The sequence below is a fragment of the Octopus bimaculoides genome, chromosome 14 (assembly GCF_001194135.2).
Source record: "Octopus bimaculoides isolate UCB-OBI-ISO-001 chromosome 14, ASM119413v2, whole genome shotgun sequence".
NCBI classification, from domain to species: Eukaryota; Metazoa; Mollusca; class Cephalopoda; order Octopoda; family Octopodidae; genus Octopus; species Octopus bimaculoides.
This window is the reverse complement of record NC_068994.1, coordinates 17,856,977-17,869,114: the sequence shown is the minus strand read 5'-3', so window position 1 is coordinate 17,869,114 and position 12,138 is coordinate 17,856,977. Positions and strand designations below refer to the sequence as shown.

The 12,138-nt window shown below is 36.1% G+C and overlaps 1 protein-coding gene across 1 annotated transcript in view; it reads right to left on the bottom strand.

The window, feature by feature from the left end:
• Positions 1-12,138, bottom strand: part of LOC106880657 (uncharacterized) — a 39,319-nt gene that overhangs the window by 20,100 nt on the left and 7,081 nt on the right. The window contains exons 2-6 of the mRNA XM_014930702.2: positions 8,777-8,858; positions 6,206-6,393; positions 3,458-3,504; positions 2,225-2,297; positions 1,078-1,109 (exon numbers count right to left, since the gene is read on the bottom strand). Of these exons, the coding sequence (XP_014786188.1) occupies positions 1,078-1,109; positions 2,225-2,297; positions 3,458-3,504; positions 6,206-6,393; positions 8,777-8,845 (409 nt within the window). The 5' untranslated portion in view covers positions 8,846-8,858. The remainder of the gene's footprint in view (positions 1-1,077; positions 1,110-2,224; positions 2,298-3,457; positions 3,505-6,205; positions 6,394-8,776; positions 8,859-12,138) is intronic.

Here is a 12,138-nt window from a genome sequence, read left to right as displayed (position 1 = left end):
CAGCAATGTAACTACACACGTGCTGTTGGCAGTTTCTTTTCCTTCTTTGGACTTTTCCTTTTCTCCTTTCCAACAAAGACTTATACTCAAAACGTTAAACTCTCTCCTTTCACCAAGCATTAACCCAATACACTTCTTGTGCACATTCTCACGTTCATTGTTTTCCTCTTTTTTTTCTTTATTTATTTGAATTGCTTATTTGAATTCACTATATATAGATAAAAATGTATTTAGGGAACAAATTTGGTAACTGATCATGTTTCTCAACGGATGAAATGTTAAACAAAGCTGAGTCACATACTTAATAATTTTCTAAAAAATAAATAAAGACAAAAAAAAAATTTGCTTTTTAATTGTTTAAATAAAATACTTTTTTTCTTTTTTCCTTTTTAAAGTATCAGACATCCATATTAGAGCAGATCCTTGAACAGAACAAAAACAGTGGCATCTAATTATCTGGTAGTTGGATATGCTGAAAAGGGATACCAGACAATGATAAACTAAGAATCATGCATAGAGCTGACCAGGTCCACCAGTGCCCCCATTGCTGGTTGTCCTGTGTCAGCCCCTCTGTATACTCTAAGGTAACATCGAGCCTCTGGAGACCTTCCTTAATCATATCCAACCACATGGGACAGGGTCTGCCATGAGGCTTCTTCCAGCCTGCAGCTGCTGTGTCAAATGAGAACAGGGGCCTGATAGCATGATCTGATTTGATGGGAGGTAGAGGACATGTCCTTACCAACACGTGGTGGGAGACTGCAGGCTGATGCATGCGTGCACACAGCTCTTCATTGGAAATATGATGGTACATCACGTTTCCACTTGATAGTAGACATTATAAACCCCAGTTTGAAATTTAAAAGATAAAAACACAGATAAGAATGATATCATATATCTATGAATTAACAGGTGACAGGAGCCCCTATAGCAATGCTGCTGTCTTTTTCAGCTTCAAATTACTGTTTGTAATGTCTTATATAATTTACATTAAAATCTTAGTTAATTTATAATGAAATTACTTGGTCTAAATTGATGAAGATAGCAAATAACAGCTAGAGTAGAATGAAAGCCTACCTTTCTTTTGAGGTTTTGATGATGATTTTACACTGAAAAAAATAAAGTGAACAAAGTTAATATAGAAATAGCATCATTTCAAAAGCAACTTTTTAAACCCAGGCTTTCCTTTAGATTTTAATTTCTTTGTCTCAATGTGAAGGAAATGGCTTGTGCTCATGTCCCACACAGGTCCTCTGAGACTTGGGATTGATGCAATTAACATGTTTCCAAAGCAGCTGTGGGTTGACAGCTGCATGTAAAACATGTTCAAGGAGAGAATTCCAGAGGGCCAACAAATTGAATGCAAAGTTCTGGGTATAGAGGTTAGTGTGAGATTGTTGCACGCAATATGATGAGAGAAAGATAAATTGTAAGTGCCCAAATAGAAGTGGCACAAGACCAGCCAGCTCAGAGCAGAAACCTCGGAAAGGCAGAGAAAGGAGACAGCATGTCTAAGGGGAGAGTGTATTGATGAGTATCTTCATGCCAAACAGTCAAGTGGCCTTTATATGTGATTTAGGTCATCAGCGTGTGGAACAGCAGCATTGTTCAAGATGTCAGAATAATTCTCTATTGTAGGTTTCACCTGAAACTTGCAGAGGGCCAGTAATTGTTAGGGACTAAAGTATTTTCTGGTTCTAAATAAGAAGACCAAACATTTGCAGTAATCTTGAGGGTTTCATACAGTCAGAAACCCTCAAGATTTCATATAGCCAGAAATGTAAGGGTATAATATTTTCTTGATGCATATAATTAACATGTCCTTGTGCTATTGAAGGAGACAAGATTAGCGCAATGGCAACAGAGGATATTTTTGAAGTCTCTGTTTATAGAGTCAGTGTTGATTCGGCATAAAGTAACTAGATTATATATCAATGATGCTTGGCTGCACAAGGTGAGGGAAGAATGCTTTCTCTCCTTCTGGAGGGCATTACTGGAGGTGATAAGAAGCTTGTTGATATATAAGATGAAGAGTGGGAGAGACAAACCTGAACATTGAAATACCAGAGTTTATTGGTCACAGAGAGCTCTAGCAGTATATAGTATAAAGATTGGCAGGAAGCAATCAATCCATGAGACAAGACAGATGAAACCCATAGGTGAGCAGTTTTGCAAGTTATAAGACAGCGTTTGAAAAAGAAAATTTTTTAAAAAATCAACATACCCTTTTAGTTCATAATCTTTATCAGGTTTAATAAAGCTATTATTTTCTGTACTGGTATTCTTTTTGAAATTACCTGAAAAGAGAATAACTCATGTCATATTCACATTTAGAATTATCTAATTTAATACAGTTAAGAAAAGGTAGTAGAAGAACCAACATCTTATTTTTTTTTCTCTCTAGGAAATACCAAAATTCTTGATTGTTACTCATGTTGTACGTGATTTACAGTATGTAATTGCCTGCATGATGTGTTTGTACATGTTTAATGTATTTGCAGTTTTGTGTTATTACAAATAAAAACCTTGTAGTAAGACAAGTTAACATGGTCAAACCTATAGAGTAAAACTTTGCAAATTACTAAATAAGTTTAAGAAATAGATTGATTAAAAAACTGAAGTAATTTTCAACATTTCCTGCCCACCAGCTACTTGGTAGAGTGTGAATTAATTGCCATAAATAGAATGCTTGTTGCTATCTTTTATACAATTCAATTGGACCTAGAAAGTGTCAACTTAGTATCCATATTTTAAGGAAATAAAATGTGACTTTAGTATGCCTATTTTAAAGAAATAAAAAGCTTAGCATATCAATCTGTTGCAGTTATTGCCAACAACTACAAACCAGACCTGAAAATAGAAACCCTAATCAAGTACTAATCTCATATTCTGAACTTTTGGGGTTTGAAGCATCCAAATTATAATCCATTAGAAGCAACAACTCACCATTGTTTTAACATCCACTTTTCTGTGATTACATGGGTTAGACAGAATGCATTGAGGCAGATTTTCTTCAGCTGGATGCCCTACCTATCATCAAGTAAGATAGTATTCTCCCATAGCCAGACACATTTTCACAGATTGGAAATCAATGACACTGCTTGTATGATGGTGATGCTCATTTACAATGATCATGTGATGCCAAGAGAAGGAGAGACAAAGATCGCCGTCTTGGTATACATAAACACAAATAGAATTTCTTTCTGTTTCCATCAACAAAATTCACTTATAAGGCTTTGGTCAGCTTTGGATTATAGTAGAGGACACTTGCTTTCGTCACTATGCAGTAGGACTGAACCTGAAACCATGTGGTCGGGAAGAAAACCTCTTAACCGCATAGCCTGCACTTTCATTTACAATAATTTGTTTGAGATTTAACAAAGAAATTAATAAGATATAATAAAAAACACCAAAGCAAAACCAAAGACATTACAGGAAATATAAAATACTAACTTACTTTTAAATTGTGGTGATATAACATCCACTAAAATATTTGGTATATTCCTGAAAAGTTCATTAAAGAGAAAAAACAAGCATTACAATTACTTCAATGTACTGATAATATAGACAAAGGGATTATTTTACAACTAATCAATGATTTTAAATGACATTGTGATGCAAAAAAAAAAATTTTTTAATCAAGAATTTAATATTTTAAAATAATGATTTTCTAAATGCATCTTAGGTTAAACTAACTTAGTTTTGTGTCATCCCCACCACCTACCACCACATGTTGGCAGTACCAAGTCCATGTTTCATTACCATATAAAACTGAAGGCTATAGTAGAAGACATTTACCCATGGCACCACGCAGTGGGATAGATATGCAACCAAATGGCTGCAAAGTGAACATTTTTAACAAGCACCTATGCTTGTGCCTTATTGTATATTAGCAGTCTTTTGGCCTTTTTGTTCAAGCTCATTAGTTAACATAATTTCTTGTTTACTGTGCTGAAGCTATTGTTTATGACATTGTTAATTAGTACACTGATGACACTATGTAACAAAACTTTAATTTTTTATTTTGTCTTTGGTCAGTAAGTGTTATTTCCTATTTGCTTCTTTCTAGAAATCAAAGAAAATTACTATTCCCTTCAAACTTTACTTTTGTCATCTGGACATCAATGTTTTCAAACTGACCTATTTTCCATTACATTTCAGACAAATTCAGTGCTGAGTTGCTGAAGCAGAAATATCGATAGAGCAAATATTCTGCTTAATATCACAGATTTGCTTGTCAGTTGCTTGACCGTAACCACTTGAGCGTTTCCCTTAGTGACTGACAATATGTGCATCTCTGATCACGAGCAGGAGTAGTGGGGGAGCATCCAAACCATGTGTTGAGAGGGATTCTTTAGGGTTTGAATAAATGTAACAAAAGCAAATTTTGAAGAAAATGCTAACCATTTTTCGTTCTTTCTAGGCGTAAGCAACTAGGAAATAATAACTGCCACCCAAGGACAAAAATTGGGTAACACAGTGTAATCGTTGACGAAGCCTTTGACGAATACCCCACACTCCAATGACTGCTGTACTCAACAATATCCAAATGATTGCAGAAACAACCAAAGTGGTTAAGTAACTTCCATCCATCCATTTCTGCTGCTAATTATTCCTGGGAAGGTTAGAGTGCTTAGGCATCTTCTCCATAGGGGTCCTATCAGAAACAACTGTCATTAAACTTTCCTGTTGGATTCCCAAAAATAACCAACTGTGATTGTGGATATTATCCAACCATCTCACTTGTGGTCTACCCCTAAGTCTCTCACCACTTGACTCAGCTTGAAAAATCTGTTTTGCAATCCTTTCCTGCAGCATTCTAACCAAATATCCATAGTACCAGAGCTGTGGTTTCCCAATGTGAGACTCCCTGATCTCCAAGTTATGCATCTGTATATGTAACATTATCCCAGAGATCCATTGGAATATATCCCTCTTCATTCTTATTGGTAAGATCTTTGCCAAAGTTATTAACCATCTTACCCTCACCTTCCCAGAAACTCAATGTGGATCAGATCTGGCACTGACAATATGTTTGTATAGTGTAGTTGTAGTTAAAGAATTCACTTTGCAATGGCTGATTTCAGATCAATTTCACTAAGCAACACTATAGGATAAATCCAATAGATAATTATATCCATATGTACATGAACATAATAGCAGAGACAAAAACCTAAGATATATACATGTATTTAATTAGTTAAAAATTTCCCTCTTGGTAGGAGAAAGAAAACAAAAGCTTAGCAGTAAATCTTAATGACTTTTAAAGAAGGGGAGATAATTTCAAGACCATTTTTATGGTTAGGGAAAAATCTGAGCTTTGATAGCAGACCAGGTGATAATTAAGGACACGATCATTGGGTGGCTATGGTAACAAAACTGAAACCGTCTTGGAAAGAAACAACTGATGATAAAACATGAACACATCACTACTGGACAGTAAACTCCAGAGAATGGAGTGTAAACACAATCCACAATCACCCATTAGGAAAAGTGATACTGACAGTTGATTTTGCACTTGCAATGATCCATACTGGAGTGTTATCAGAGCACTCATTTTAGCAACCTGCAATTTGAAGCAAACACTGAAGACTACTGTCAAAGGCATTGTGTTGTATGATAATACCTATCCTCATGTTAGTTTGTTTTTACTTTGTTGAAATCTACAAGAAACCAAAATTTAAAATATTGGAACATCCTTTACATAGTCCTGATTTTGCTCCTTCAAGGTTATCACCAGTTTGCTCCACTCAAAGCCTCAAGAGGCCATCTATTTGCTAACTGAAACTAGTAAAAGAATATAAAACACTTGGAAATGGTTCCATTTAGGAATCAATAAAATTGAGAGAAAAAAAAAAAAAAAATTCAAAATTATAGATTATCCATAAGTTACTCAATTTCAGTCACACTATTTAAGTGGCAAGCTGGCAGAATTGTTAGCATGCCAGGCAAAATGCTTAGCAGCATTTTGAACACTAATGTTCTGAGTTCAAATTCTGCCAAGGTCAACTTTGACTTTCATATTTCAGGGTCAATAAAATAACTGCCAGTTGAGCGTTGGAGTTGATGTAATTGACTTATCCTGTACCTCAAAATTTCTGGCTTTACACCAAAATTTGAAACCGATTTTAACCACCATACACCAACAGGACTTAAAATACATTAAAAAAAAAGGAAAAAAAAAAAGAAAAAAAAAAGCACTCACTGTTTTGTCATCAACTTCTTCTTCCTTGGCTTCTCGTTGGGAACTATTTTGACAGGAGATTGTTCCACAGAGCAAGTAATTTCCAATACAGAAAAACCAGACTCACAGTTGGAAGGAGCTTCCAAATGAGAACTGACGTCAAAAATTTCAACTTTTCTATTCTCTTTGGAAGAATCACAACCCTTGACCTAAAAATTAAGACAAAACAATAAAACAATCATTACATTAACAGTGTTTTAGCTTGTTAAATAACTTATCTCAAATAAAAATTAGCACATGCTATTAAAAATAAATAAAGGTATCAGTTGTTTTTTAGAAGCTTGCTTTGTAACCATATGGTTTTGGGTTCAATCTCAATGCACAGACCTTGGGCAAATGTCTTCTACTATCAGCCTAATAAATGACTTGTGAGTGAATTTGGTAGACAGAAACTGTGTGGAAGCCTGCTCTGTGTGTGAGTGTGTGTATTTTATATATATATATATACTAGCATACCTGTGTCGGCAGTTTACTTAATGATAGAAAACGGCACATCAATACAATGGGGAAAACCATTAATAAATGTTAGCAATCTAGTAAATATATACACACACACACACACACACACACACACACACGCATGTATGTACATATATATACATTTATAAGAGTGAATGTGTGGAGGCGCAATGGCCCAGTGGTTAGGGCAGCGGACTCGCGGTCATAGGATCGCGGTTTCAATTCCCAGACCGGGCGTTGTGAGTGTTTATTGAGCGAAAACACCTAAAGCTCCATGAGGCTCTGGCAGGGGATGGTGGCGAACCCTGCTGTACTCTTTCACCACAACTTTCTCTTATTTCCTGTTTCTGTTGTGCCTGTAATTCAAAGGGTCGGCCATGTCACACTGTGTCACGCTGAATATCCCTGAGAGCTACGTTAAGGATACACGTGTCTGTGGAGTGCTCAGCCACTTGCACGTTAATTTCACGAGCAGGCTAATTTTATTCAAGGGAAAAGATCCCATTACACCGCTAGAATATGTTGTTTATATTTCATAGCAGTAAATCTTTTCACCTAAATAGACGTCAGTGATTGGTTGAAATTACCGAAATACGATAATTTTTTACATGAAATAACTTCGAATACAAAAATTTTTGTCTGTTCTATAACACAAAATATAGAAATATATGAAGTTTGAAAGTGTTTCGGTACCAAAAACACTACATAAAACATAAATGAAAAGTGGTGCCCGTCAATTCAGAAAGATCCATAAAGTCACTAGACCGGAACTTTTCAAACCATTAACATAGTGTGCTCGTTAACCACATCTTCACTAAACGCCTCATTGATGTTTCAAGCTGTCTGGAATGCACTGGTTTCACAACAGAACTCATATTCATAAACAACATGAATTTTTGATCTATCCAAGGGTTCACAAAAATTGATTTACATGAGAAAACTCAATATAATCAGACATCATGAACTGCATTTCAGAAAGTGATGATGTGACTCTTCAACATTGTAAAACAAAGAATTGTCAGGATAAAACATAAGAGTTAACGACTGTCAAACATGGTGCATAAGAAAATCGGACATTTCATTCTTAATAACCTGATAACATGCAATTTTGATGGAAAACTTTAATTTAGGTTATCTTAGAACAAGAAGCTTGTATCATAGAACTTGGGGCAGTTTTGGGCAGGCTGCTATCAAAAGGTTAAATTGTCCTACATTCATAATCATCTAACGTTTGTTTTCCATGCTGGCAGGAGTTGGAATGTTTGACAGGAGCTGGCTAGACAGAAGACTACACCAGGCTTCACAGTCTATTTTGGCATGGCTTTTATAGCTGGATGCCCTTCCTAACACCAACCACATTACAGAGTGGACAGTGCTTTTTACGTGGCACTAGTGAGGTCTATTTTGGCATGGTTTTTACAGCTGGATGTCCTTCCAAATGCCAACCTCTTTACAGTGTGGACTGAATGTCTTTTTTTTATGTGGTACCAGCACTGGTGGTGTCAGCAAGTAACTTGCAAGACAAAGATCCTTTGAGAGGTGGGACATTGGAGGAAGTGGCTTAGTGCTAGGTGATGAGAGGTTAGAGTGTGACAGAGGACAGTTATAAAAGGCGGCGACCTGGCAGAAACTTTAGCACACCGGGCGAAATGTTTAGCGGTATTTCGTCTGCCGTTACGTTCTGAGTTCAAATTCTGCCGAGGTCGACTATGCCTTTCATCCTTTCGAGGTCGATAAATTAAGTACCAGTTACACACTGGGGATCGATGTAATCGACTTAATCCCTTAGTATGTCCTTCTTTGTCCCCTCTATGTTTAGCCCCTTGTGGGCAATAAAGAAATAAGAGGGACAGTTATTAAAACAAGAATTTTATTTAATTCATTTTGTTGTTGTAAATTTATAATCTTTAAAAAATTTTTTTAATGTAAATGTAGATATTTTCCATTTCAGGAATTGCATCCAGATTGCTTGTGTGTGATCCTAAAGCTAATGGAAAAAGATCTACACTTTCTCCGTTACTGTTAGTGGGAAAAGATCCCTACCAAAATCAAATCAAATATACTTTTCTATACCTGGTGTTCATCAAAATCAGATAGATCCAGGTCCACAAGACGATGTGGGGACAAAGTAGTACTATCCATACTACGTTCAGAACTGAAAGAGAAAGAAGAGAAAAGAAACATAAGTACAATGGCAATGCATATAGAGACAATACAGTGATACACTATAACATGACATGGTAAATTATACTGTTTTGTGGTGTAATGGAATCAATAATTATCATTAGTTAAGACAAAACAAAACACTTATAACAGTGGCAATGTTTTTTTTTAGTGTATTAACCCTTTTGTTACCAATTGTTTTTATAAGTTTTGAATTAAAATCTTTCTCCAAACCTTAGTCACAATTTATGTTCCTAACACTAGCTAAATGATAACTAAGTTATTTTACTAAATTCTTTGTTATATTTAAAGTAATTCAAAGAAACACAGAGCATCTCAAAATAAATACGGTAACAAAAGGGTTAAGTATATTCTCTTTGTGTTAAGAAAAATAATATACATGTAACATGATTGAGAATTGCGGCTAAACACAAATAAATGCAGATATAAGAATTTCATGGACAAAGCAGATATAACTGAAAAAGGCAGACAAATGTGACAACAGACCTTGACATTCATGAATAAGTCAATAATAATGATCACCATCACTACTACTACCACCACCACCACCATCATGCATCTGTTTTCTATGCTAGCATGGGTAACATGGTTTGATTGGAGCTGGCAAGCTGTAGAGCTACACAGGGCTCCAGTCTGCTTTGGTTTCTACAGATGGATGCCCTTCTTAATGTCAACCACCCAACAGAATGTACTGGGGACCCTCTTACAGGTTACCAGCAATGGGTGCCTTTTATGTGTCACCGATAATAATAATTCTTTCTACTATAAGCACAAGGCATGAACTTGGTGGGAGGAAGCTAGTCAATTAAATCAACCCCAGTGCGCAACTGGTACTTATTTTATCAACCCCCAAAAGGATGAAAGGCAAAGTGGACCTTGGCAACATTTGAGTCTAAAGCTGGAAAAGCCACTGAGCACATTTTCCAATCCTCAAACAATTCTGTCAGCTGACTGCCTTCATAATGAAGGCAATCATTGGTATGCTGGACAAAATGCTTAACAGCTTTTCTTCTGGCTTTGCATCCTGAGTTCAAATTCTGTCACGGTCAACTTTGCAGTCCATCCTTTCAAGGAGGTCAATAAAATAAAATACCAATTGAGTACTGTGGTCAATGTAATTGACTAGTTCCATCATCCAAAATCTCAGGCCTTGTGCCTATAGCAGAAAAGGGAGTGGGGGGGGGGAACTATCATAGGTACAAGGCCACACTTTTTTGTGAGGAGAGGGTGATGCTATCAATCAAATCAATTTGAATACTTAATGTCCCACCTCCGTTCCACCCATAAGGATGGAAGGTAAAATTGACTTTGGTAAGAATTTAACTCAGAATGTAGAGACACTTTACATCATGAGGTCAAGTCCTACCAAGGTTAACCATACCTTTCATCCATCTCGGGTCAATAAACAAAGTGCTGGTTTAAATATTGGAGTAGATTTAATTGACTGGAGTTGGTGTTTTCCAGGTTTCTAAGTGCACGACACTATGAGTGAAAATTCCAAGCAAATCTTAGTGTTTCATATGCTTTAACTCTTTAGCATTCAGATTACTGTCAAATGTAATAATTGCTTATTCACATTGTTTCAAATTAACCCTTTAGTATTCAAAATGGCCATGCCCAAGCCAAATATTGTTTTCTGTTCAAACTAGCCAGATCTAGTTTCTCACACCTACTCTACATTGTCTTTCTAAAATTAAGCAATCATACTGGTTTCACATTTTGGCATAAGGCCAGTAATTTTGAGTGCTCAACTGGTACTTATTTTATGGACCCCAAGTGGATCGAAGGCAAAGTTGACCTTGGTGGAATTTAAACTCAGAATGTAAAAACAAAAATTAAATAATCATATTGAAATCTATAAGCTATAAGATAATTCAAGACTAATTCAAAACAATGTGAATAAAGGGTTAATCATGCATTATCTCATAGCTTCAAGATTTCAATGATGATGATCATCATCATTGTTTAATGTCTGCTTTCCATGCTAGCATGGGTTGGACGATTTGACTGAGGACTGGTGAGTCAGATGGCTACAATGACATTGTATGACAGGCTAGATCTGGTCAGTTTGTAGAAAATACGGGTAGAATATTTGGATGTGATATGGCTGATTTAAATGGTGTATGAGGTTATGAAGCCCAACAACTACAGAATTCCTGTAAGGAGCAGCAGTAACGAAGTATTATTAGCTTTGAAAGACATTAGGTCTGGTGGAGTAGAACAGAGATGCAAGGTCACCGTTTTGAGGACAGGGTTCAATTGATTATACCGAGTACATATTTTATGAACTTCTGCAGAATTTGAAATCAGAATGCAAAAAGACAATGAAATTCAGAACATTTCATCCATCACTCTACCAACTTGATGATAGGATGTATGTACTTGATGTGCTTAAATATGACAAACTTTGTTGATCCTGATGATAATATTCATGAAGTTGACAGAATCCTTCAAGATGAGAGCTAAACAGGCATTGTGTGTTACTACAGGAGAGGGTAGGAAATTATCTACACTGCAAGAAACCTTAATTTCTTTGGATGAATATGCTTTAAGCTAGTGCTCTGCAACTGGTATACCACAAGATGATGCTAGGTGTACCACAGAGTAACCTGGATATAGTTTTTTTTTCCCTATACTTTTAGTTTAGGTGTGCCACTGAATTTTGAAAAGAATGTAAGTGTGCTGCAAGTGAACAAAGGTTGCGGAGCACTGCTCTAAGCACATAAATTATGATACTAGAAAAATAAAAGGAAAATGGGGGATGTGTCAATATGTGAGCACGGCCACCATTTTTTTTCCAAATTAAATTTTGATGTAATCATAATCTACACCAACTGAAAGATATTTGTAGAAAATTTAATTAAATATAATCCATTTCCATTTTACTGAAAGTCATGAGGAAACACAGGTGGGGTGAAGGGCACACTTGAGTAGGCATTTTTTATCATTTATTTGTTCCAGTCACTAGACTGCAACCAAGCTGGGGCACCATTTTTGAAGAATTTTAGTATAACAAATCAACCTCAGAGCTTTTGTTTTTGTGAAGCTGAACCACTAAATTACAGGGACATAAATACACCAACACCAGTTGTCAAGGTGGTAAGGGACAAAGACACACAGAAGTTTTAGTCGAATGAATGGACCCCGGGTATTTGTTTTTCAAGCATGGTACTAATTCTATCAGTCTCCTTTGTCAAACCACTAGGCTATGGGAACGTAAACACACTAATGTCAGTTGTCAAGCAGTGTGT